Source organism: Anser brachyrhynchus (assembly GCF_964034855.1).
Source record: "Anser brachyrhynchus genome assembly, chromosome: 9".
NCBI classification, from domain to species: domain Eukaryota; kingdom Metazoa; phylum Chordata; class Aves; order Anseriformes; family Anatidae; genus Anser; species Anser brachyrhynchus.
Genome location: NC_137703.1, coordinates 21030364 through 21057803, shown reverse-complemented (window position 1 = coordinate 21057803; position 27440 = coordinate 21030364). Strand labels below are relative to the sequence as shown.

Below are 27440 nucleotides of genomic sequence, written 5' to 3'. Positions count from 1 at the left end.
AGGATTAGTCATGATTCCATAACAAGAATTGATTGAAACCTTGCACAAATTTTCAGGCACACCGTTTGCATGAGCTGGCCTAAGGAAAAAGAAAAAAGGCAATGTTTGTCCATTACCAATGTAATGTGAACCATTTCAGTCTGTATTTTATTTAAGAACAGTTCTTACTGGGCACTAGTAGAAGTCAAAATAACGTAGTATATAGTTACAGTTACAGAATCTATTACACACTTCTTTGTCAGCTCTTGTCACTTTTCATAGGCATATCTGAGATCCATTTGGAAGCTAGACACTAACATGACAAGAGTATTCACACAGTTTCTTTTCTCCATTCCATCCACCACAGGATTGCTGAGCAGACATTTCAGGCTAGGCTGACGCATATGCACCATCTATAACCTTCTAAAGCTGATATGCCAAATCCATTGTCTATTCTCTTCCTTATAATCACAGTAAACACTCTGAAGAGCAAAGATGCATTACAGCCCCTTAAGCTGGCTGAAAAAAAAAAAAAAGGCAGAATCGAGGCAATAGTGCAGAGAAGCAATTCCTAAATTTCATACTGTTGCATACATTTGAAGGGAAACCTCAGATGCAGCCTACTGACTGCTGTGGATAATTGTCCACGTAATCCATGCTTCAGTTTTAACAGATCAGCACCAAGCAAGCTAATCTTCTTTCAAAACAACAATCCATGCCAACTGGCAAACATCAAAGTTCTTTAGAAGCACAGATGTCCACATCTTCCTCTCCTAGACAGAGAAAACTTCCACCAAATGTCAAATAATTTGAGTCAGGTTATTCAGTGAAATAACACCAGTAATATTTAATTGTCTTTAAGGTAATATGTGCTCCTAAGCAAATCACAAGGCATTTTGACAAATCAAGATCAATTTCAAGTAGCAGTGACACAAATATATCTGATTATAGGATGTCCTCTGATTTAGTTTTCTCTACATTTTCTTGTGGTAATTACCTAAGATTTGGCATCAGAAAGTCCTCCTTTGACTCCACTGTAGAGTTTTTGCTGGCATAGTTATTTTGTTGAAGAGCCTGATTTATTCTCTTTCAGGTTTGGAAATGTAGACTTGGCCCCAGTTTCATCATCTCAATACTGTATACACTGCGATAACACAAAAGGAGTGTCTGTCTACCTCAAAATTTTTACCTTTTCACTTCATCTCTTCTTCAAGGATGTGACACACTTCAAGCATACAGCAGATACTGAGTTCATATACACAATGGAAAAATACATTAACTTCAAAACACACTGACTTTTATAAAGTACTGCCAACTTAAACTATGAGGAATTGGCTCACTCTATAAACAACCTGAAATTAAAATCAAATTTAATACCTTTTAGAAAGATGCCTGATACATGAAGGCAAACACATCATTTGATAAGCATGTTTGTTTTTCTTCATACAATCATTTACAAATAAGCCATCAGATAGTCATCATGTGTTTGCCCTCTGCACTCATTGCCACAGTATCTGAGCAACAAACACTAAATGAATTCTATACAAAGTCTAAATGTAGACTCTATGAAACTATGAACAAACAGATTAATAATAATTACTACTGACAAAAGTTGTGGTAAAAATGCAAATTGTATCTTTCAGCCTCAGGGAAAGATTTTCTTACTTATTAATTTATTATTATTTCCCTCTAGAGGAAATTTAACTAGCTACAATTCACACTGAAGAAATATACATATATCTTCATGGATCACACTTTAAATATTTAGTGTCTCCTTTTCAAGACTGGTTCTAAAAAGTATTTAAACCCAGATAATGAAAATATTTCAAGATGAACTCCATAGTTTTCATCTATTTTTCAGCAGGGCCTCTCTGAGACCAGATAGTACAGCGTTATAATTATCAGAGTTTCTTTTTTGGGTATGTTTCTTCAAGGTGAAAAGTCTGGAGAGGTTTTGCAAGGCCAGCATTTTCATTGCCAGCTCTTGTGAATGTGTAGGTCACTATGCCTATGCTTGCATCTGCAAGGACAGGAAAAAAACACCTCAATGACAGCTATTTTCTTAGCAGCTGTAGGTGATCAGTTTCTCAAGTTTCTTGAAATCAGGATGACCTGTGGGCAAGTAATTGCATGGTACAGATGGTATCCAGGATCAGAGTGAAGGAAAGTTAGCTTCTCTGCTCTGAGAAGCCCACCTGCCCTCTACCACCACCATGTTGGGTCCTGCACCTGGGCATCTTCTCCTAGCGTTTTTTAAACAGAGGTTGTAAGTCCAAAGTCCAATTCAAATACACAGCATTTATTGCCATTTTTACCTGGCTGTAAACTTTTTAATTCTTTTTGACACCTCATTTGAACAGAACAAAGCAATCCCTCCAGTCATATACAATTAAAAACCTCTTTAAAAGTGGGGGGTTATCCTAGATGAAATTTATCTATTGCTGTTACTGACATATTCAGGTTATGACAACATAGTTAATTATCCTACTGATAGACTTCAATTTTCTTTCCTATTAAGATATTTCCTTCCAGAATCACATGCCAAGGCATTTATTCAGCTCTGACTCAAAAGGAAGAGTACCACCCACTGAATCAGCTCCTGTGGCATCCTGCATTTTCCTTAGAGAATCTCCTCAGCCTAAGACTTGGACATCTGATGTGATTATAACCCAAGGCAAAATGAAAAATATATGTATATTATGTATACACACACGTATATATTCAACATATGGAAAATATATCTTTGCCCCATGAGACTGAAGGCTAGTACAGCTCTCTTTAGAAAAAAGAAAAAAACATGTAATTTACAAAACATACATGCTGCTTTTATGCTACTCCCATTCTTTACCTTTAATAGAAAACCCCAGAGAAAGCAATTTGTGCTTACTAAAAACAGCAGCATCTCTTGTAAAAGATAAATGCCAAATTATGAACTGAACAGGAAATACATAACACTGTTAGCTCATTGGAAATTCTCTTTTTTTCCTCTGTAGGTTTTTCTTTTTTTTTTTTTTTTTAATACTCTCTTCTCTTCCCAAATGATGCCAAAACCTTGGCAATGACCATGGAAAAAAATTATACACAGACAGGAAGATTAGGTTTTCAATTTGATTAAAGTTTAAGTACATCTGTTGAAACCCAAGGCTCACATTAAGATATCTGCCAACCTCTTCTGTTCACTAAATAAAAGAAAAAAAGGAATCACATCAGGTGTCTTGTTTAAATGTCTAACAGCAGTTTTGTTTGGACAATTCAATACTGAAGTCAGCAACTTGTTTGTTTAAATTGCTGTCAGACTAACAGGGCAAACAGGTTTCCAGTGGAAGTCACACTGCATGTAGAAATTCAAAAGGAATAATTATAAGAAATATAATAGCCTTGAAAAGCCAAACACACTGTCAGTTCTAATAATCCTTCTTTCCTCATAGCAGATGAGAAGCTTTGTAAGGTGACATTGATATTAGAAGAAATGGGGCTTCTCATAATAATGCTATGTAATGTTGGCTGCTTCCCTAAATATTTGTATAGAATGAAATAACACTCTCTTTCATTATTATAGTCCTCAGGAGTCATTCATAATATACATAATAAATCAATAAACCAGTAGGAATGTCTTGCAATGCTAATATCCCTTTTAAAAATAACAAATAAAAGAAGGATTAAGATACTAAATACTGGGTAAATAATGAAGGTGTATGATTGAACTGTAGATTATATATCGCTAAAGGTATCCAATTTAATTTCTATACCTACTAGAAAGTACCCTTATAACATAATTTTTACCTGATAATACTGACCGCATTGTAGTCTCAGCTAGTAGTTTTAATATTTTATACTCTGTTGGCATTAAACTTTTTGGACAGGTTTGCCTTTTCCTCTTCCAAACAATTTTACATATTTAAGAGGTACAAAGCAGTGAACGCTAATGGAATTCAGAGAGCACCACCAGGCATCAGTAACAAGCATAGGCTAGAAGTTGTTTGTATTCCATTTAACTAACAAAAATAAACATACATTAACCACACAGCATTAGAAGTCCTGAGAAAGGGAGAAAAGAATAAAATTTCTAAAAACGCTTTGAAATGGCTTAAATGTTAATCCAAAGATGTTCCATGAGTTTATAAACAGAGAGGAATTGCTCTTATTGTGTACTCATCAAATTTCCTACTACTTACCCTGAAATAAATGTTTCACAAGTTCAGATTTGGCCTGAAGAAGCTCTTAGTCCTTTACTGAACTTACTTAAATATATGCTACATGACAATTTCTACAGCTTTATGAATGGGCCTGGCTTTTTGCAGATAAATAGGGTATGTTTGACAAGGAACTTGCTGCTTAATAATCACAAGTCACTATTCATAGTATCCATGATATCCGCAACAGCATTTGAATGAGTAGGCTACCCTGAGCTAGAGGAAAGACAGATGAAGCACATGAGTGTGCCTCAGGGCCAACTTAAATAAATGGCTTATTAAAAAGGTACCTTTCACTTCTGATTGCTGCTCAAATTCAACCAGTAAATTTACTGATGCAAGACAAATGGAAAAAATAGCTTTGCCTGCCTGAAGAAAGATATAATTAACAACAACGACAAAAAAAAAAAAAAAAGATATAACCTAACATCTCCTTCCTCCTCATTAAGCGGGGAAGGGTCCAGCCTTCAGAAAACATTTCGTTAAGCTCTTCAGGATAGTAAGAAGATGACCTGATACGTTTGGGGCTCAGGATACAGCTAGATGGCAAATTCATGGTGTGATCCTCTATCTGAGGTATGTTACATACTGAGGTATTTTGGCTGTTTGTTTTCAGGGGTCAATGAAAACGTTTTCTATGAAAGCCAAATCCAATGGGGTGAAAGCATTTTCCTGGTTTCACTTAATCCTATGGGATTATTTTATTACCTTTTCTTTAATTCACTAATATCTTTCAGGGAGATAATACTATCTTTTAGTACCTCCCTATGCTTAAAATCAATTGGAAATAGCAGTAAGAACTTTGAAAAAAATGACTACTGCATGAAAACACTGATCATAGTCTGCAATTTAGCTGAAGGGTGGCTTGAGGTGGAAGTGGGAAGTGCAGTGATTCAAAAATAACTATTTTCTCGCTATCTCATAATGAAACATTTTAATACTTCTCAAAACAAGCTTTCATTTCAAACCTTGAATTTTATTATCATAGAGTTTGGGAGCAGGAGCGAAGCAGAAAGACTTTGATTAACCTGCAACAATTATTTTAAAATTCTTTTGAGGAGAATTATGAAATTTCCCTGTTTCATGAAATAAATTAAAATATATTTTAAAATCTTAATATCTCTCTGAAACAGAATTTTCACCTCTTGTCTAAAATGATACATGATGAATAAACACTTATGTTTTTATAAATATGATTCCTCAACAGAAGCTTATTTATTTATTTAAATCTTAGTTCACTACCAATTGTAAGGCTGTATTTCCGGATATGACATTGAAATGCCACATTTAAATATTTAGTTTTAGGTTCTTATTTCTACAGACTTCTGAATGAAACCTCTATTTTAAATGAAATCTTAATAAAACCTGAAGCTCACCAGTTGGTTATATAACCACACAGTTTAAATAATGACACAGGAAGAAAGAAATTTAGAGGTAGAGGCGAAGGAGAAAAAAAATATGTTACAGTTGAAGTGATGGCAAGTGAATGAGGCAGAAAGAGGTATGTTAAGTTTTTTTAGACAAAGCATCAGTGTGAAAAATACTCTTTCTTGAAGAGACAGCAGGAGTGAATGAGAAACAGTAGGTAGGTGCTAAATGGAGCTAGTTACAAATTCCCATCCAGATAAAATGGATTAGATGCACACAGTATTTTTTCACTGATGTTTTGTCATTTTTTCTTTCATATCTACTTATTTTTAGGATATTATTAAACAGAAAGAGGAATAGCAGAAAGTTCTACTTTGAACTTTACCCTGAAAAGACAAGCAAACCACAGAAGCTGCTAGAACTGGGTTTAATTTTGTTTTTCTTCTGAAAGTCAAGATTTCTGTCATGAATGAAAAAATATATGATAATGTATGAAATGCAGTTGTATAACTCAAAATCATCTAACCAGTAGGTTTTTCAGTCATTCCTTTGCAATGAGGCTTTCAAATTTTTCATTAAGCAACCCAACAGCATTCATCTCTCCTCTGTCCAGGTCCAGTGCCAATGGCCAATAGCTCTATTCAACCTATGTTTCTCCACAATTCAGTTAGTAAGTGTTCCGGTGAGTAATACAGCATATAGAGTCATATTTATTCTCCACAAACAGACCAAAGTCTCAGAAAATTTCTTTAAGGAACACTTCATGCTCCTAAACTCATGAGCTATATGGAGAACCCACATCAGTAGGTTCTCCTAGCATGATTGCCTCCATTTTTCACAACTATGCTGAGAAGAGTTCCTGATCTTTCCTGGTATTGCCCATTGAAGGGGAAGGAAAAAGTATAAATATATTGTGAAAAGAACACCCAGTTAAGGATCCTTGAGCTCGTTTTTTTAAATCACTCACTTCCTATGGATAAAAAGTATGTAGACACTCATTAGGTGAAAACGTTTTGGTCCCCAAAGGGACCCAAACTGTAGCTTCCCACTACTAACAGCTAACCCTATGACCATACACTTGGAGTCCAGCAGCTGTGTCACAAGGTCTTCTTTTATTTCTTGCAGCCAGCGCACAATGTAGCAGGAGGCTCTCAATGGACAGCACAGCTGTACTCGCATTAAATGTACCCTTATTTTTCATGCAATCTGACTATAAATCTACAGCTTAATTTCCAAACTGACTCTTACTGTTAACTCTCTTAATTCCTGTCAGACATTCTTAGGATCTCAACCTAATTTATGCCAACTCTTTCTACTTTCAAGCATAAATGAGAACAATAGGGACAATCTGGGAGATGTATGGGTCCTAAAAAGTACCTATAGATCCACTGGCCATTAAATACCCTGGCAAGTAGGTCAACCCCCCAGCTTAATACTCTACCTTGAAAGCAATATAGTCCTTGATGACAATGAGTGATTGTTGGTTCTTGAAGGTGCATGGATGGAGCCCCAGGGTAAATCTGGGAGCTAGAGGTTCTGTGAAGATTACTTCAGCTCCTTAATTTATCCCAATTTATAAACGGGTGTTTCTTGCCTGGATAACTTGTCACCAAAGCCAGAAAATTTTACTGTGAGAATCCCTGGTTGCCTATCCTTTATATGTTTATGTTGTAGAGGGGACAGTCTAGTTCTACATGCTCCTTCAGGAAATTATTAATTGTATTGGGCTTGTGTAAAATCAAGAGATCCCCAAAAGGCTGTTTACCAAATACAGTTACTTTTTCATTTAACAATCTTTTTATTCCCTCAGTGTTTGGATAATTTTCTCAGCTATATTTCACTCTTCACGTTTTATTGAAATGTAGTGGCTCAGCACGTTTGGTTTATGGATAATCACAAGATGGAGAAAATGTGTTACTTAGTTGGCGCAACTAACGCTCTCTCCTACTATTTCAGCTGGAGAAGTTATTATTCTTGAGGACTACTACTGGGCTTCAGGCATAGGCATATGAAGTAGTTAACTTCTGTTTTTAAAGCTAAGCAAATAGTTAAACAAAGATCATTCAGCAACGTTTACAGTTATAGTTTCATTCTTTGTTCCATTCGTTCAACAACTTGAAGAACAATTTAAATTTCTTTCAATATAAAAGACTTTTTATTTTATTTTATTGTTGTTGTAGCTGAACATTTCAGTATAAAGCTTTAGGCAGGCCACTGACTCTATTGCAGGACCTTGGGCTATGCACACAGGCTACATATTTACTGAAATGAAAAAAAATGTTTGATAACTATATCTTTTTATTGAAGCCAGCATGCCCTTCAGGGTGGTCACATATTCCAAAACTCTCCTGCTATTAAGTCTGGCTGAGTTTTGATGGAAAGCATTCATTAATTGCAAGCTCCCTGTAGCGACCATTTCAGAGACACTGTTGCTTAGTTTTCATGCAAAACACACACAAAAAATTGTAACCTTATTAAACATGAGCAAAATGAGGCTGCCTTCATGAACATAAAAGTGCTCATAACATGCTGATATTAATGGTAATTTTTATCCAAAACTTTTATTTCTTCTTTTTATCACATGTATTAGTTCAAGACCAAGAAATAAGTTCTACTTTTCTCAAGCTTACTTATTTTAAGAATCATTTCAGCAATAAGGTTTTTGGGAAGGCGTGTCAGACCTTCAAAAACATACAGCTACAGGATTTTTTTTTAGTAGGTAACAATAATCTGTCTTCAAGAGTGCTAGGTTCACTCAGCTTCTGACTTTAAACAAGAGCTGAAAACACTCAGCACCTTAAAGAACCACATACTGACTGCAGGAAAAAAAATAAAATAAAAAGCACTGAGCCAAATTCTTCTTCAGCTCATTTCTTGGAAAACCAATATTGGTGAGAAATTGGTGGACCTCAGTTATTCCAATTGGATCAATCCTTATCAATGTTATTCACTTAATAATCAGTGTAATTCATTCAATAACATGGAGAAAGAAATGTTGAAAAAAGTCACCAGATCACATTCTAATAGCATATTTAAATTCAGTTGCTTGTTACAAACCACAACTTCTCAAAGTAAGAGGAATTTGAAATAACACTGATGATTCCAGAGAATAAAAGGATTCTTATTTATAACGAACTACATTCATTATCCAACATTACTGCAATTAGAAGCTCAATAAGCTGTTCATTTGATCAAATATTCCTTTAGGCATTACTATTAAAACTTTTGTTTCCTTTTAAGAGCTTCTGTTTGTGGTAACGCTCATGCTAGTCCAGTATTATCAAGGTTTTCTATTTGTCTACTACTTTTGACAGCATTTTCCTGCTTCTCCTTGCTACAGTATATCAGAACACATTTGTGCTCTTGCTTAACATCAAGCAGAAATGTTTGTTGCATTTGTTGTCTTGAAAGAGCATGAAAATTATCACTGGATGGGGAAGGGGGGGGATCCCATTTTATCATTATCTGTAGAGCTTATTGTCTTTAGTAGCTATGACTTAATAAGCTATTTTCAACTGAGGATACATATATATTTCTTCTTTCTGAACAGGTTGCATACCTTTTTATTTTCTTAAGGAAATAAACCTTTCCCTGTGGCACTAGGAAGGGACATAGTTTAGTGATGGGACTCAGTAGGTCAGATTGACCGTTGGACTTGATGACCTTGAAAGTCTTTTTCAACCTCGGTGATTCTATCATTCTGAGATTCTCCAGCCACATGCTACTCTTTTTAGGTCTTTTAATAAAGTAACCATGACTCAGTAGCTTCAGAGCTGGTCTCTATCAACAATATATGATCTTTCTTCTCCTCATAATCTAACAAGAGAAGAATGGACTGTATTTTTTTTCCAAGAAGAATGAACATATAAGAAACTCATAACTGGCACTGAATGGTAATGGTAGGATCATAAACTTATTCTAAGGACTTCTGCAGAGGCATATTGGCAATTGTTGACACAGCTGACTCTGCAAGAATGTCCATACCTTGCTGGGAGTGTCTTGAATGAATTGGGATGGAGGCTACTTTGGTAAAATACAGAAATGCATTTGAATCTAGAGATGGGGAAAAGAATTGCAGAGAAGTCACTGATACTATTCTCTACACATTTATCAGTAGTGTATGGCCCCTAGATGAGTTTTCAAATTATATTACTGATGAGAGTTTTCAAACTGTTTGTTTGTTTTTCCTTATGTATTTCAGGTAAACCCTGGTTGTTAGCCAGAAAATAAAATAGCACCCAACACTTGTGTGCCAGATGTACATTGGTATGCCAAGGCAATCTACCTGCAGAATGTGCTTTATACCTTCTCTTTTACACAGGTTGGATGGAATAAATTACAAAATGCTTGGTCTGATCTCAGAAATACATTAGTGTGAATCAGCTTTTTGCACAACATCAACACTTCAGAGTGGACCCTTGAGACTCCTAACACAGGCATGACTAAAAGCTCCACAATGCCTTTAATTTTTTGCCAGAATATTGTGATAGAAAGGGAAAATTCTATTTCTAAAACACAGCTGGACCCTAAAGACCTCTAAAACAATACCACTTTGTGTTATTTCTCAGTAATCAGTTACACAATTGTGCTTTGCTTTCTTGAAAGATGATTTGGCCAAGAAGAATCAGGTGAGAAGAGTTGTTTCACCTTCCCTGTCAAAGGTTATTGACTATTGTCTGACAAGTCAGCAGTAATTAGACAAAACTGCATTGTAAGGCTTAATAAATAAGGCCTTTCTTCTTCTGCTGTGCACAATTGTCTGGCACCCACAAGAAAATAGAGCTGAAATTAGGTCTCCATTCATTACAAAAATAGTCTAACAGTAATTCAGAGCTATGAACTGTCAGTTATTTGTCAATGGTATTGAATGGTTTCTATCTACTGTAACAAATCACTCAACAGTAAAATAAATGGTAGTTCATTGTATGCCAATTGTATATTTAACAGTACTCAATTGTATTGAATACTGCTGGAAATGTAACAGTTCTTGATAGGGGGAAAAATACATGCTAATTTTAAAAATAAAATATTGATGTAATTGGTTTTCCCACCCACAGTGCTTCACAAGCCTAGAAGCAAGATTACTTTTAATAGTTTGTTAGAAAAGTTAGGGAGATTGGAGAAAAATTATCTCGTTGACTTCAAGGCATTTTGAAAGTATTTAATTAAAAAGAACAACTATCACAGACCTCCTTAGAATGAATTCTCAGATTTCTGCCTGCCTCCCCAACAGCTGAAATAAATATATAAATCAAGTAGCATCCTACAGCACTAAAAGAAAGAATGGAATAGTAATGTTCCTCCTAATGAACACTCTCTGGCAAAGGGGAGCAATCATGGAACTAAAGCTATAATCATTCCTTACTAGCAGCCAGTTTCACTGACTGATTGGCAAGCAGGCAAGCAGGCAAAGACCAAACAATGCTGGATGGTTTGCATTTACTGCAAACTCACCCTCTGAGGGTAGAATTTTCCCCTGCTGTCTTCTCTGTTTGCTGTTCTGCATTTGGGTCTCATTAGGTCACAAGCATACTCTCTGTTCCTTCAGTTTTCTTTCCTTTATTCCTGCCACTCTTATTTTTTTGTAAGCAAATTAATAGTTGTTCCAAGGTCTCATCTGGTTCAATCTGAAGAAGCAAAGAGAACCTGAAATTGTTCTTTTGCATCTACTAAACAGGCAAGAACACTGGTCTTTCTTTTCTTACAGCAGATGAAGAGACCAGCTCAAAGATAAAGACTTTCCCCCTTGGGGATTCCCATTCACAAGATGCTACAGCAATTAAGCTCAAGGATATTTCACTTGTAATTTCTCCCTGCTGGCCTATGAAGACATGTATTTCTCCATCTAATGTATACAGCCTGGATAGATGATGCAGTGAACAGAAATCCATTTACTAAACTGCCAAATTTAAAGTAAAAAGAACAGTAAACATTTCTTCTCTGAAAGATACTAATCAATATTGGGTACCCATATATCATAAAATTCTCAAGCAGGAAAAAAGCATATTTTTTTTCCTGGCAGGAAAAATAATAAAAATAAGCAAGATTAAGAACAATGGAAAGTTCACCTATTGAAACAGTTTAAAAAATTGGCAGCAAGCTTATAACTACAACCTTTTCACCTGACTCAGCTGGAGAATAGGTTAGCATATAAATGGTTCTTCTCTTCCCACAGTTTGCATTAATGAGATTTTTAGGACTCAGGCACCTAGGCAATTGTGAGCTAGGAAACCATAATTAGAAGAACAAACAAATAACAGAGAAAAACAAGATCAAAAAATCCTTATGCTTCTACTTGTTTTTCCTTTTCAGATGTGAAATAATTAAAGCTATTTTCTGTATATTTTTCTCAGGGCAAGGAGAAGAGGAGAGAAGAAAGGGAGTCAAATTACTTCAAGCAACTAGTATTTGTGCACCAGTTGTACATGAACACTTTAAATCACACTTGGCTTGCTAATACAAATCTGAAATTTCAAATAACCGCTAAAGCTATACATGTATTTTTTACTTATAACACTAAAATGGATTGAAAACACAGAACTCTGCAAAATACATGGGAATACGTGGATGCACAAATGCACTCTCTTCCTCTTTTCCAAGTCTCTTACAAGTACCTAAAAGAGTCAAATTATTACAGGTAGTAACCATCATCTTTTTGTCTTCTACCCCTATAATAAGACTGTTTCACTTGTTGTTATGAAGTAGATTAAGAAACTTCTAAGAATAGGCTTGGCCCAGTACTATTTAGCTCAGAACTGGCATATCACATTATTTCAAAAACAGCAGTGACACAAAGATGTTTAAAAATACATGTAAGTGATACAACACATAAAAAGAGTGCAAGCTAAAGGCTGAATCTGATTCATTAATTTTACTGAAAAAAGTCAAATATACAGATTCATGCCCTCATAGTATCCTTTTAATCTGTCCATGTGAGTATATCCAAGAGATATAAGATGTGCATAAGCAAAGTTTTGTGGGACTAATACTTTATTCTTTGTATATGTACCTTGGAAGGGTGGGAAGCAAGGGAGCATATGTAAACAGAATCTTTAAACAAGGATTTATTTTCATGTCTTTATTTGGAATGACTAAAAATCATAAAAGTTATAAAGTTATTTACTCAAAGATAGATATATGACAAAATCATTCATATGCTTTCTCAGTGGATAATTTTTTTAACCTTTGAGAGAATTGTTACTATTGACATTATTTCTAGATTCATTGAAAGTCATTTGGATGCCAACAACATAATTATAATGAATTTAATACAACAACAACCCATATAGTTTTTGATTATATTTCAATAGTCCTTTTTTTCTCTTAAACAAGTAGCTTCTATTAGTAACATGAAAATGGAGCATGCTGAGTGAAACTAGCACAGGGCTTTGCAGAAGAGCTGTGGATTCACAAAGAAATGCTTGAGTTTATAAACTGCAAAATGGAGAATCAATTTTGCTGCATGGAGAATACTTAATTACAGCAACATTTATGCCAAGAAAATGACATTCTGAAAACTCTACGAAAAACTGACACCGATGTCCCACTGTGAGTCTTTTTTTCTTCCCATAAGTAGCCTGGAGGGCCTCACTATTTATCGCCTGTGATACTATGAAGGGAGGAGAAGACTAAAGGTTTGTGAGGATATGATGTGTGCATTCATTGAGAAGAAGGAGAATGTATGAACAACACTTTCAAAACCGCTTAAAATCAGCAAAAAGGGACTGGAGCATTTACACCAAGCATAAATATCCTTTTACAGCTATCTATCTGTCAGCTGAAGAACAATGAAAAGAAGATGACAGGATGAGGCACAGAGTAACAAGAATATTTGAGCTATTTTATAAACCACCTTATCAAAAGTAGGAATCTTTGAATTACACATTCATATGGAAGGCAGTTATAAAGGCATGTTCCTCTGAGGTGATAGCAGGTATGAACAGCTGTAAAAGAAAGTCTGATGCAAATCCACATCTAAAATTCATTTGGGCTTTCCTCCTGAAGGCCCATACGCCCCTTATAGTATGGTGATGGAAGTGTGTGTTGGTACTACAGGGAAGCAACTTCCTAGCTGTAAACTGGCTAAGTAGACAGAGTCTCTTTCCTAATCTTTCTCTATAAAAAAAAAAAAAAAAAAAAAATCAGTCAAAGGCTCATGCAAATAAGCAAATCCAAGCATGAGATAAGTGTACCTAACCAGGAAAAAAAAAAAAATAATATTCAATATTCAAGAACAGAGGTTTTAAGCAAAGGTTATTAGGCTAACTCACCAATTAGAATGTAAAAGGATCATTTTCTATATGATTGTATTTCACTAATACAAAGTAAAGAGAAAATATGATCAGACTCAGGTATTTAAGAAAACAGTTAATAATAATCTAGTTTTTTTTTTTTTTAACGATGAAAACAAAGCTATCTTAATGAAAAAGACAGTACTCATTGTAATTACTTTTTATAGAGCTTCCTTAAAGGAAAACTTATTGATGAAGATAAAATTTCATGCTTCTTAGCAGACTGAAATTGGACAATGATGAAAGCTACAGAATTTATTGCTTCAACTAATAAGCAATATGTTAAGAGGAAAACTCTATGCAAAAAATGATTTCTAATGTCTATTCTTTGCTTTGCTTGTTGGATAATTTTCAGATCCCATTTCAAAGAAGAATAGCAATAAAGCAACTGATAGAATTGGAAGATACATTGCTATTTTAGAACTACTTAAATCTGCAGACCTCTAGCTCCTCTTAAATAAAACTGCCACAATGAATGCTGATGTCAGTACACACAAATATCAGTGTTACATAAACATAAAGTATATTTGCTTCTCAGCCCTAACATCGGGACAACATAGTTGTCAATATTCTACATACAAAATGCTCTTCCAGGAAAAAAAGAGCAGGTTCTTCCGTAGATACAAACTGTGTCTTTGGAAAGGTTTGCATAGGAACACACTGATGTGAAGGTTGCTTCTATGTGATACCTTGCTGTAAAATGGAAGTGATAAAAAAGCATCTTTATTTATGCAATACAATGAAACTGGAGAAGTTCAAAAGATTGAAAAAACTCTTAGATTATTCAGAAAGAAGCAGAATCTGAGAAAGATGAATCCAGAAGTTTCTTTGACAGTAATTATTTCCTTTTTAGCTTTACATGCAGAAAGCATTACTGGAATTTCATTATGATCCCTGTTATTTAATCAATTATGTTGGTAGGGAGGTTAAATTTACTATCAAATGGGAATTAACTGGAATTTAAAAGGTCTGTAGGAGGAACTGCAACAATGAGATATTACAGAGTCCTTTATGTGAGCCTGAATTTAAAGGAACCATTCATGAAAACATTTTAGATTGCTGCTAATTAATCAGATTGATACATATCGTCTCAAAAACACATCTGACAGCTAATGGTACTTCTCAATAAGCCTGATCCAAAGCCTATTGAAATCAAAGGAAAGACTGTCATTGACTTTGATTATACCACACAAATGTGATTTCTCACATGTACAGAGTGCCCAGTAAATGATCTGCATGACAACAATCATATTGTTATAACAATATTATTGCATGTTTTTAATGACTAGTCTACTATTTTTAAGATGCCAAGCATTTGCTGAACAGCCTATACATTTAAGAGACCCATTCGTATGGCACAATGCAAAGTTAATGAGAGCCTTCATACAGATTTTAATAACTGATTCCATGGGACTAATTTCAGTGCAGGATGCCAAGTACAAATAAGAGGGACAGAAGGGGTTCTTTTGAAGCAAATTTGATATATTTTTTCCACATGTTTTAAGGATGTGATTTTATTTTGCAGAAAAATCAAGTGTTTCCTCAAAGTAGCCCTCTTCTGTTGCTCTTACCAATTTTTCTAAAAGCAGTCCCATGAAATAAATGGGGCTATGCTCTGTCCATCCCAATGGGGAAATAAAAGTACTAAAACTACTAGTGAAGGCAGAGGTTATCCAGATATCCTTTTATCTATCTTTTTTATTCCTTTATCTCACTCCCACTCTTTTTTCTTAATTTTGCACACCCTTCTCAGAAAGTCACAATCTTTCATTAATATACTGAGAAACCCGTACATTACTATTTCTTTGCCCAAGGACGAATTAAAGAACATTTATGGAGTAATGAATAAAATTTGCATCAGCAAAACCAAATCAACATCTAGTAATCATTCTATTGAAGAATTCCTTGTTAAATATTTGTGACAATTATCTGTATGTGTTTTGAGGTGATTTTGGGGAAATAAAAACAAAAGACGTAAAAGAAAAACTAAATCGTTGGTTTTGGCACTTATTTGCAGTCAATGGCTCTCAGAAATTACAAAGGATCTCACACTGACAGGACTTCAAGCAGAAAATGCTCGAATCTGCCCCATAAGCAGAGGAGGTTGTTACCAGAATTTCTGTAAGATGAATATTGGATTATGTACTTTAAATGACAGACAGTAATTAAAAAGATGTAAAAATTAATCATTCCTGTGGCACAACATTTTCAGAAGTATATTATAATCCCAAATCTCCAGTTCTCTAGTTAACTAAGGTACAGCATTGTACGGAATATCCTTACAGCCTCTGAAAACAACAAGACAGCAACTACAACACATTTAGACAACAAGGATGTGTCTGAAAACGAAGAAAATGAAAGTAAGGTTAAGCCTCAAAATAGAGTCAGTTAACAGACAGACGTGGAACACTGAATCAGCAAAGACATTGTGACTTAATATTTCAGTCTAACATTTCAATTTATTACAGCTTCCTGTAATTTTGCATAACTATCGACAATATCTTTTATAATTGTCAGTCATGCAGAAAGGTTTTCAGAATGATTGGGGGAAGAATTTTTTTATTTTTTTTTTTTAAACAACCAGCATCCTCCACAATGACCCAACACAATGGATTACTTCATTTACATATACAGTCAATGACTGCATGACTGCCTGCTTCCTTTGTACATTTGCCTTGTTAGCAGTGGTTAACTGAAATTAAACTGTCATAGGCTTAACATAAAATGTCATCTGAAATGAAAAAAAAATGTGCTGTTTTACAGTGAAATGTGAAGCTGAAAACACAGTACTGGTTGCCTGGTATTATATTTTCTAACACAAGAAGCAAAACAAGTGAAGCTTTACTTTTTTCTTTTTTTTTTTTTTTAGGCTAACATCATCTTCCTATTCCATTGTTCTTTCTGCTGAAAAGGCTTCTTCAAACCTATCACTGGAAAATAATTCTGAATAAACCCGTAATTCAATAACTTGCTCTATGTTTACATTCAGCTCCCAAACAGTTCATACTTTTCCCAAGTACCTAACTACAAGTAGGATATTTTTTGTTACAGCTTGCCTAGCCAAGTACCAGAATCCTGGCCATGCACTGCAAACAGTAGCAATCAAGATGACTACTGAAGGCTACCTCTACACAGAAGTTCAAATTAGAGCTGATTTGACATGCCTATTGACATCTTGAAACTGAAGTGTCTTTCTCCCCCTTTTTCCTTCTTTCATTACTATTTTTATTACTATTGTTCCCTCCTCTAAAATATGTGACATGTTGGCAATCTATCACAACACAGGTATCCTGTTGGGTTTGCACAGCTCATGCGGAAGCTTTTGCTGCTGCAGGTTCATACCATCTTCCTCCAAGTGAAAGTACACAAGTTACGTCTGGACAAACTGTTGATGGCATAGGTAACACACTCTGTTCCAACCATGGATACAGAAAAGGTTGCATTGGCTTTACAGGAGGAGGTTGGAATGATCACAGTGTAAATAAATAAGTCTTTTTGTGCAATTTCTCAACTGTTTAATTGACAAAAAATAGAACAGCAATTCTATAGAATAGGTCTGTCTAGTGCAAAGGGAAAGAACCCTTAGAAGCTTCTTGAACACTACACATTAAATACCATGAGTGCAGTAAAAAGCCCTTTTTGCTTATTTAAAACAGAATCACTTGAAAAGTTAAATAAAATCAAATCATACCACTGTTAGCCTTGGGGAAATGCTAAGTGTTTCAGGAAAATAACCGAAGTCCAAGAATTTTTTCTGTACCTAACTGACCTCAAATAACTGATCTCAAAATAAAATAAAGAAAGCATGCACCTTCATAATCAAAGTTTGTACTGGAGGGCCTGAAAGTGTCATCTTCTGTTATGCAAGAGCCCTGGCTTTTAGTCTCATTACCTGTGATATATGCAGTTAAAATACTGTGCATCAGAATGGAAATATGCTTTACCTGGAATTATGGAGGGGATTTTGGTTGAATATCACTATGTGTTAGTTTATCACGTTCAGTCCTTACCTCTTTACTTCATTTTATTATTTCTTTTGACTTTCTTTCACGTATATATATTTTTTTCATGAGTATTTCTTTACTGTGTATGCTTCTTTTGTTCTCCCCACTGTTCCTTTATTCTATGACTTGCAGAGCTCAACCTCATTAAGACAGCTAAATCAGCATTACCAACCTACTCAAATTCTTTTGGCACAGTAACTATCATTTAAGATTTGTATGTCCTACACATCTTTAGGCTTCTTTATTATGTAAGGTCACTTCAAAGTCATCTCAGAATTACTGAGCTGTTTATTGATCTCCTAATTATTCTGTTTGCAATTCTTCAGCTGCCTCTCTGTTGTTTTTGCTATATTAGCTTAGCTATTTAATAAACAAAATAATATTTATATATAAAAAAGTAAGATTTTATGAAAGGAAATAAAACCCCGAAGTTGTTCAAAGAAAGAGGAGGACATTTAATTTCCACTGACCTCTCAAGATCAAAATAAAAATAAGCAGCAAAGCTGAATTTTGATTTATGTGATGGTGCTTTCCTAAACAAAAAAGTAAAACAAAGAAATAACATGGCTTAATTTTGAATGATGTGCCTGCAAAAGGTGGTTATGCCTTATACAGTGATTCTGTGGGAATCTGAGAGGTTTTGCTGCTGTATTTTACAGAAGCATTTCAGACCACTGTTTTGTATATAGTCCTTGTTCACCACAAAATGCTCCTGAAGATGGATTTAGAGATAGCATAAAGAAGAAAGAAAAGTATTTCCTTGGTGAAGTATTTGCACTGCTTACAGTACAGATATGTTTGATCCTTTGGTATTTTTCATTGAAGGTGTTTCTACACTGTTGTGAGTATATACATTAAACAAAGTGAATGAGATTCAAGTTAACTCCACTACGCAAACATGGACAGGTTTGGTGTGTTATTTTTGTTTGTTTTTTATCTCAAATTTATGGTGTGGCTCATGAAGTTCAACACTGCTTTTTAACAGCCAACAGTTCTGTGTTGTGTTATGGACAAGATCTGGAGAATAGCTTTTATTGTAAAGATGCCCCGAGTAACCTCACAACTTAGAGTTAAAATACATGCCACTGACCTCGTTTGTGATCTCAAGCTAGCAGCTAGCTATAACATTCTGCAGTCTCAGCAATCAATAAAAATCACACAGCTCTTCAATGTTCTTCTAAAGTGAAGGAACACACCCTTCTTGCTCACCTGAGCAGTTTTACTTCACAAAGGACAGACGGTATTGTGCTTTATATTTAGCAACCATTCCAGGGATTTACTTCATTTTTGTACAGAGAGTATTCAATACAAAGTTCACTGCAGGACATGACATAAAATTGCATCCAGACCATTTTCTCCTGGAAGAATAATCAATCAAGATTCAAGAGAGACCTGAATCAAGAATCAAGAAGGACCTAAACAATCCACAGCCCATTTTCCTTGCGACAGCGTAACAAACTGCACGCTCTCCCTGTTTGGTGTCTTTACAGATTTAGCAAATATAACCCATGTATCTCTATTTTATCACATCTTTATTGTAAAAATAAGAAATAACATTGTATGAAGAATAGCTACCCATAGAAATGCCTCTCAGCACCTCCTTTTGTTTTAATATTGTTTAGAAAATTATAATTTATCAATTTTGCATGACCCCATACTTTATTAATCTTGATGATTTGCCCAAACTTACTTTGAATTGCACTGATGTCTTTGTGGCCACAAATGTTTAGTTTGGTAATTTATTTCAGTATTTCTCCAAGAACCAAATTTAATTAACTGACCCCGTCTTTATCAAGACACGTTTGTGCTTTTTCACTCCCTCAGCATCTGCACCTACTTATGGCTCTCTGTGTTCATTGGCAAGTACTTTAAAATTCCTCAGGTCAAGTTAACTTGGCCGAATCAATTTGACAAGAATTGTCAAAGTAGTGGTGGTTTTGTTTGTTGTTTGTTTATTTTTCAGGATTTGAAGATGATACCTTACCCACCACTTGCTATGGTTACCACTTGACCACAGCTGAACAATTTACCCACATCAAGAGCAAGCAAACAACAAAATAAAGCTTTCCTGCTCCACTTCGTAGCACATTAGCCCTTGTCTGGTTTTCCTCATGCTATTATTAGACTTATAAGTCATTTGATATCTTCTGATAAATGAGCTACATTGTATGCTTCAGACCTGATTCTATTGGAAACTATACTTTTATGTTTGATCTTTGTTATGAATTCCTGTTTCCTTTAATTTAATGACAGAAAAAACTTCATGATTTTGTGAATTTGATCTGGCATAACACTTCCTATTCATTGCCCACAACAGAATGGTTTGAATTCACACTCTTAGTAGCATTTCTTTAAGGACTCTACAGTTCCTATTGCCTTTTCCCAATGATTGAGCGTACGCTTCGCTGGGTTAGAAACTGGCTGGATAGCCGGGCCCAGAGAGTTGTGGTGAATGGAGTCAAATCTGGTTGGAGGCCGGTCACTAGTGGTGTCCCCCAGGGCTCGGTACTGGGGCCGGCCCTCTTTAATATCTTTATCGATGATCTGGATGAGGGCGTCCAGTGCACCCTCAGTAAGTTTGCAGATGACACCAAGCTAAGTGCGTGTGTCGATCTGCTCGAGGGCAGGAAGGCTCTGCAGGAGGATCTGGATAGGCTGGAGCGATGGGCTGAGGCCAACTGTATGAAGTTCAACAAGGCCAAGTGCCGGGTCCTGCACCTGGGGCACAACAACCCCAAGCAGCGCTACAGGCTGGGAGATGAGTGGTTGGAAAGCTGCCTGGCCGAGAAGGACCTGGGAGTACTGGTTGATAGGCAGCTGAATATGAGCCAGCAGTGTGCCCAGGTGGCCAAGAAGGCCAACAGCATCCTGGCCTGTATAAGAAGCAGTGTGGCCAGCAGGTCTAGGGAAGTGATTGTGCCCCTGTACTCGGCTCTGGCGAGGCCACACCTCGAGTACTGTGTTCAGTTTTGGGCCCCTCGCTACAGGAAGGACATGGACGTGCTCGAGCGAGTCCAGAGAAGGGCGACCAAGCTGGTGAGGGGTCTGGAGAACAAGTCTTACGAGGAGCGGCTGAGGGAGCTGGGGTTGTTCAGCCTGGAGAAGAGGAGGCTCAGGGGCGACCTTATCGCTCTCTACAGTTACCTGAAAGGAGGCTGTAGAGAGGTGGGGGTTGGTCTGTTCTCCCACGTGCCTGGTGACAGGACGAGGGGGAATGGGCGAAAGTTGCGACAGGGGAGTTTTAGGTTGGATGTTAGGAAGAACTTCTTTACCGAAAGGGTTATTAAGCATTGGAACGGGCTGCCCAGGGAGGTGGTGGAGTCACCATCCCTGGAGGTCTTTAAAAGACGTTTAGATGTAGAGCTTAGCGATATGGTTTAGTGGAGTACTTAGTGTTAGGTCGGAGGTTGGACTCGATGATCTTGAGGTCTCTTCCAACCTAGAAATCTGTGATACTGTGATTATCTCCCCAAAGGTTTTGTTTGTTTTTTAATGTATTCTTTGTGTTTACTTAATACTAATTTCTAAATTCCATAGATTTTATAATTCCTTCTCCTCAACCTCAAGACCTATGCCATTTATGGTCACTTACAGAACTACTTTCCATGTAAACATTTTCAATTTCAATTTATTATAATCTAATTATATATATATATTATATATAATGTATATATTATATTATAATTTTAATATAATATTTTAATATATAATATTATATATTATTTATAAATATTTATATATTGTATATAAATATATTAGATAAATAGCTAATATTGAATATATATTTAACTAATTATATATTTATTTAATGTGTTTATTATAATCTAATCTAATCTTCATACAGAAAAAAGGAAAAAGAAAGAAAAAAGGAAAACAAAGGAAAAGAAAGAAAAAAAAGCTTTAAGGATGGGATCCTGAGGAGTCCAGGAAAAGCTGCAAAGGACTCCCTTGGGAGCAACAAAGTCATCTTTCAAGCTGAGAAAATTAAAAGCCTCCCCATTTGTTTGACAATGATTTGGAAAACCAATGAAAGTGTTCAATTATTAATTGACTCAGCTAAACATAATTGTCTTCCCAATAAATCAAGATAACACTATTATAAAAATAACAGTTTGCAGAGAAAACTACTGAGCTTGCCTCCTCTTTTGAGGAAAGAAATTTAACTTTGTGTTTTCCTTTTCCAAAATTTTGTTTTCAATTTAGGAGCTCTCTCCACTACATGTGCACATATGCATGTTAAAGACTCTGATGTATAAGGCAGGAACTCAGCTAACATCAAGTATGTAATAAAAAATATGTAATAAAAAGCATTTTTGGTTTGTTTGTTTCCCAAAATACACGGAGGGGAAAACAACCTATGAACAAATTTTCTGTTACCTTTTATTTACATTTGGTAGCCATTTTTACACACTGTGATATTAAAAAGTGAGAAACTGGAGGGTGCTACTGTGGTATGCAGAGCACTGTGATTTTTTTATTTATTATTATTTTCCCAACCCCATGAGAAGAACATGGGCTTCACACATTGGCTTTGGGGTTAGGGAACACTTGCTGAGGTCCCTGTAGGGTACTATTTACACCATGATCAAACAAAACCATTTTGTTTTTCTAATGAGCTCACTTAGCCAGGATGACTAGCATGTGCAGATAGCAAAAGAGTAGTCTTTTCTTTTTTCATGTTCATAGTAATTGCTAATGGGCTTTCTTGTAGTATTATAGTTATGTGCACAGCCATATACTTTAAAGTACAGTTGTTCATTACTGCTGGTAAAAAGAACTTCAGTTACATGAAACAACCACCTGGGTTGCAGTGCAGAAGGATAAAATCTATATATTAGTGTTTCATTGCTCCTTACTCTATTTATTCACTGTATTCCATTCTCCATTCTGTTCGCCATTTTTCTCTTAACAGTATGAGGCTCAGGTATTTTTTCTATTCCTTATTTCATTAACAGTTATTAGATAAATGTTTGAAATTACCCCCCAAAATGACTGATATTTCCCTTTGAAATCATGCAAGAATTTATACAGAAATTGTTTTTCCTCATTGTTATATCAGTGGTTTGAAAATAGCATTAGAAGGAACTGAATATGCTTCAGGCTGCTGGTACAGCCCACTCCTGTCAACCTGGCTCATGGTAGTAATCCTCCTCTATGTGGAAGTATCTTTCAGCTTGATCAAGACCATCTACACAAATGCATTTACTGAAGTGCATAAACTTAAACAGTTGTTATTTTCTTCTGAATACAGACTAAGAGCTTTCTTTAGACTCAACAGAAGGGCTGAAAGTGCCTTATTCTGAGTATGAAGTTAGTGGAATGAGTCAAAGCGTTCTTAAAAGCTGATACGGAGTCTCCTGCAGCCAATGGAAAGACAAGTATTCTCTGCAACGGCCTATGGATCACAGCACAACAAATACTTAAACAATAATGTTGGATGTGAAGAAAACAAAATATCCTAACAGTATAATAGCAACTGTAAACTGTTCTAAATTATATAGCTTTTTGAAAGCCTCGCTAATTCACACTGACAAAAGGCAGCAATACAAATAAGATGTGTCTGCAGATTCACTTATTTCAAATCAAAGCATATGAGTCATCTGACAATCTAGCTGTTGTGAAACAAAAAGAAGAGAAATGGGAAAATTGTGTCAGTTCATTACTTGATGAGATTTTGTTTCATATATTTCACTTTCAGGATCTGTTTACCACTCTTACTTATGTTTTTTAAGTTGCTTTGATTGGCTCCCTTGCAGATTTTTGACGATAGAAATCCAAATCACAATTAAGTTGGAACTGGATTTACTTAAAAGCAAACAAGAGAAAGAGGAAGAATTTCCTGTGTAATGGCTGACAATGGAATTGTTTGAAGTCCCATTTAAATACCAAGAACTTGGCAGACCTCACAGCACTGAATTTGCATAGGCTGTAAAATCTTGAGCGTACTTTGGAAGCTCGCTGGATTGCTTCACAGAATATAAAACTTGATATCATTACGAATCCTGACAAAGACATAGGAGAAAGTAAAACACTGTTTGCAGCTAATTTTGTTTTTCAGGTATGAAGTTTTCTTCTTTCTCCATCTGCCCCTGCTCCAAATTTGTCTGCCAAATCTTCTCTCTGTGCCCTTCATAAGCCTTACAGTAAGTAATTCCAACTGATTCGAAAGATGCCTGCTAGTCAAGGCACAGCTGATCAACATGGCTTTTTCTGCTGCCGAACTTCAGCCAATGAGCTATTCATGGCTCCAGTCCCTGTTTCTGCTCATTAGGCCACTGGGAATTGTATGAATCATTTTCATTCCCTGCCAGGAAGCAACGCCAGTGTTTACTATTACTTATGAAAAATAATTTTCCAGAATCACTTTACAAATGCTGAATGCTCAGTTGAATTATAAAGACTGAAATGAATTAATAAGAAATAAATAAGCAGTCCCAACTGCATGGGTTATCAGTTTTGTGCACAAGATGAGTAAAAGCCTTACACATTTCCACAAAGCTGGAATTACAATAACTCCTTTCCCCTTGGGAGAAACAATGGCTGAAGTACAAAATTAAGATGTGCCTTATTTTTCTTTCATAACAACAGGGAACAGACTTGGCTGAAATGAATTTTATGGGGTATGCAAATGATAGCAGCACCAGGCTATCCCTGCCCTTCTTCTATTTTCCTTTCTTCTGAATAGGTTTTAATTCCCTTTTCCTCAGACAGAATGATAGGACACAGCAGGGAAATAATACCCCACAAATTTAAAGATGCAGCCAGCCTGGGATAGGGGAGGGCAAAGCTCTTGCAACTGGATTGCACAAGCTACTAAAAAGAAACTTGAAAAGGCAGCCAAACGACAAAATAAATATCAATGCAATTGAAATAAATAAATCAGGACAATAATTGTTTATAATAATTTCCCTGTCAGCTAACTTGACTACATTTGATCAACTATAAAGACATTACTGTTATCCGAATAGAAGGGAAATTCTATTGAAAAACAGAAAGAAGTCTTTGTTGGAAAACCAGCAGAAAATTGTGCATAAAACCTGATGGGAGCCTCTGAATAATCTCATTAAAGTGGAACACACTTATTCAAGACAGACAAAAAGGGTTCGCAGCAGTCTTAAAATCTGTTTTAGAAATTTCACTTTATCTCCTTCTCAAGTCGAGTTCTCTCCCATTACTCTATATTAAACTTTGACATTTTAATGTTCTCAGCAGGGCAAGGATTTGTCCAGAGCTAGTCATTTTAATACTCAATCTACAAAACAGATTGACCTGATAAAGACAGACCCTAAACCATAAATCTGTCTTTCTATAACACAGAACGATACATTGGCCCTACCTTTTCCTCTGTGTTCACCCTCTCCTCACAGCAGGCTTTCTGCAGACTTGTTAGAAAACCTACTCTTTAAAGGAACACTGTCAAGCTAAAAATATAGATGAAGAAAGCTGAGGTTTGTTCAGATTTCCGTGCTGCATTACTAGTCGTAACTCACTGCATTATTGATGTAGGAATTGTTTCTTTTTCTGAAAGATTTTACTGGTTTTAAGAGTGTTTTTTTTTTTGTTTTGTTTTGTTTTTTCCTCCTTTTTCCCATGTGTGTTTACTATGTTGGAAAACAAATTTTTAATTTCAAGACTTAAAGGCTAGTTGAACATATTTATATGCAAACGTAGGAGTAATGTCTCATTGTTTATATAACAATTTATGTCTATTTAACTTGTTAAACCTCACTTCAGCAGATTTGTGCCTGAAGTCCCTACACTTTGTTTAACACCATATCCATTTTTACACGTAGGAGTCCACCTTCTGTATTGTCTCCACCAGCTTCTTATCTCAATGCCCCAGTGTCCTCCAAAGTCTCTCAATATCCTCAGCTTCTTTTCACCCTGCCCTTCTGCCCACCCTGCACCAAACAAGGCACAGGCAGTGTGGACCCTGCCAAGGCCTGACTGTTGAACTCACATCATGGTATCGCCTTTATTGTCTCTTTCTCCTCTATTCAACTCTTCATTAAAACCATTACTCTACTGTCAAATTTGGTTGTATTGAGTTATTAGGCACGAGATGGACAAATAATTTGATGATATTAATCTCTTTTCATTAGGAAAACTAGGTTGAAATAAAATAGGTTGAAATAAAATGCATATATTTTTCTTCAGTCTAAAATACTTAAAAACAAATTTAAACTGTATTTTGAATCTCCTTCATCCTCCCTTCAAATAGAAAGCATCTACTGATTTTCATATCTTAATTCAGATAAGAACATGCTCCCCTGTTAAAGGGGCAGCTAGAGATTTAGGACTTCGTAATCCTTGATGCAATACCCTCAATGCAACGTTTTTCACGATCCAGTTGCAATTTATGGACTTTGAAAAATTTGACAATGATATAAATGTTGCCTTTCGTAAGGTATTTATGGTAATACATTATTTGCTGTTCTTTGACTGATCAATGACTGCTAGCTAGTCCTAACACTGCCAAACTCCCGTCTGCCGTGTAGCAAAGAACAAGATGCCTATGAAGCTCCAGACAGCTGAAACCCTTCCAACTTCTGTCTTCCTTCAAATACAGCCACTGCCAACTTTCCTTGCCACCAACAGTTACTTAGGCCATTTACTGAGGTAAGAAATGTCATTTCAGGTGTCCCCGAAGCAGTTGGTTCTAAGATTCTCAGATTCTCTTTCAGCTACATAAATAGATGGAAACATTTCTCTCTTCCCCCTGTCTATGAACACCTCCATACTTCATACCTTCTCCATCTTCAGCCTCCAGGCACCCATACTCCCACCAACAGATTCTGGGATGTGTTAGCAGAACCATAATCAAAATGCATCTGTTTTTCCAGCAACTAAGCCACAAAAGAATAAAGCCTAACATTATACTGTGCTTTAACCCAAGACTACCATACATACACTCTATGAACAAATTCAAATTAAAGGTGGGGAGGGGAGAAAAAAGGAGAAAAATCTCTAAGCCTCCTCAGTCTTTTTATTTCATGTTTCAGAAGGAGATAACCTATGTTAATTGGCTTTTAGAAACTGCCCAATGCATCATACACTGTCCAAGACAATATTTTCTGTTTTTACACCATAAGTGGAACTTTCTACGTGGTCACAGACTACAGTTTTAAAGAGGCAGGAAGGAAAATCCTTCAAGTTATATTTGATAGATGCCCTTCCATTTGAACAAACAGAGCTAGAATTCTAATAAGTGTTTTGAAGTGTAGCACTCTCCTGGTGGGGCCTGTTTAGATATTATTTAGGAATAATTGTTAGGAATGATTTGAAAGGCATGGAGGAGAAAGCAGTAAATAAAATCCTAAAAGATTTAAGTTCAAAAGAATAAAACGTACCTCAGGAAGATGTTCTGCAACAATTTAAGGAATATGAAAATGTTTTCTTAAGGATTTAGTTTTTCCTCTTTTAATACAATAGAGTTTATTAAGCAGACAAAATATAAGAATATCTTCTGAAGTTAGGCTGGCAAATAGAGAAAGACGTTATCTGTAGCATGACTACCAGAGGTTTTTGTTTATTTTGTTTCTTGCAAAACACTTTTTTTCCTCCCTGTTATTCACTCCTTCTTTTATCTTGCAGGCTTTCCTAAG

At 35.8% G+C, this 27440-nt stretch overlaps 1 protein-coding gene across 4 annotated transcripts in view; it reads right to left on the bottom strand.

Annotated features, from left to right (window-relative positions):
- The window catches only part of LOC308199825 (uncharacterized protein), a 605136-nt gene that overhangs the window by 237551 nt on the left and 340145 nt on the right, over positions 1-27440 (bottom strand). The window contains exon 14 of one of the 4 annotated variants that reach the window (XM_080604496.1): positions 25343-27435. The exons of the other annotated variants lie outside the window; for them this stretch is intronic. Coding sequence (XP_080460622.1) covers positions 27403-27435 — 33 coding nt within the window. The 3' untranslated portion in view covers positions 25343-27402. Of the gene's footprint in view, positions 1-25342; positions 27436-27440 lie in introns of those variants that run through there. 4 annotated transcript variants of the gene reach the window in all.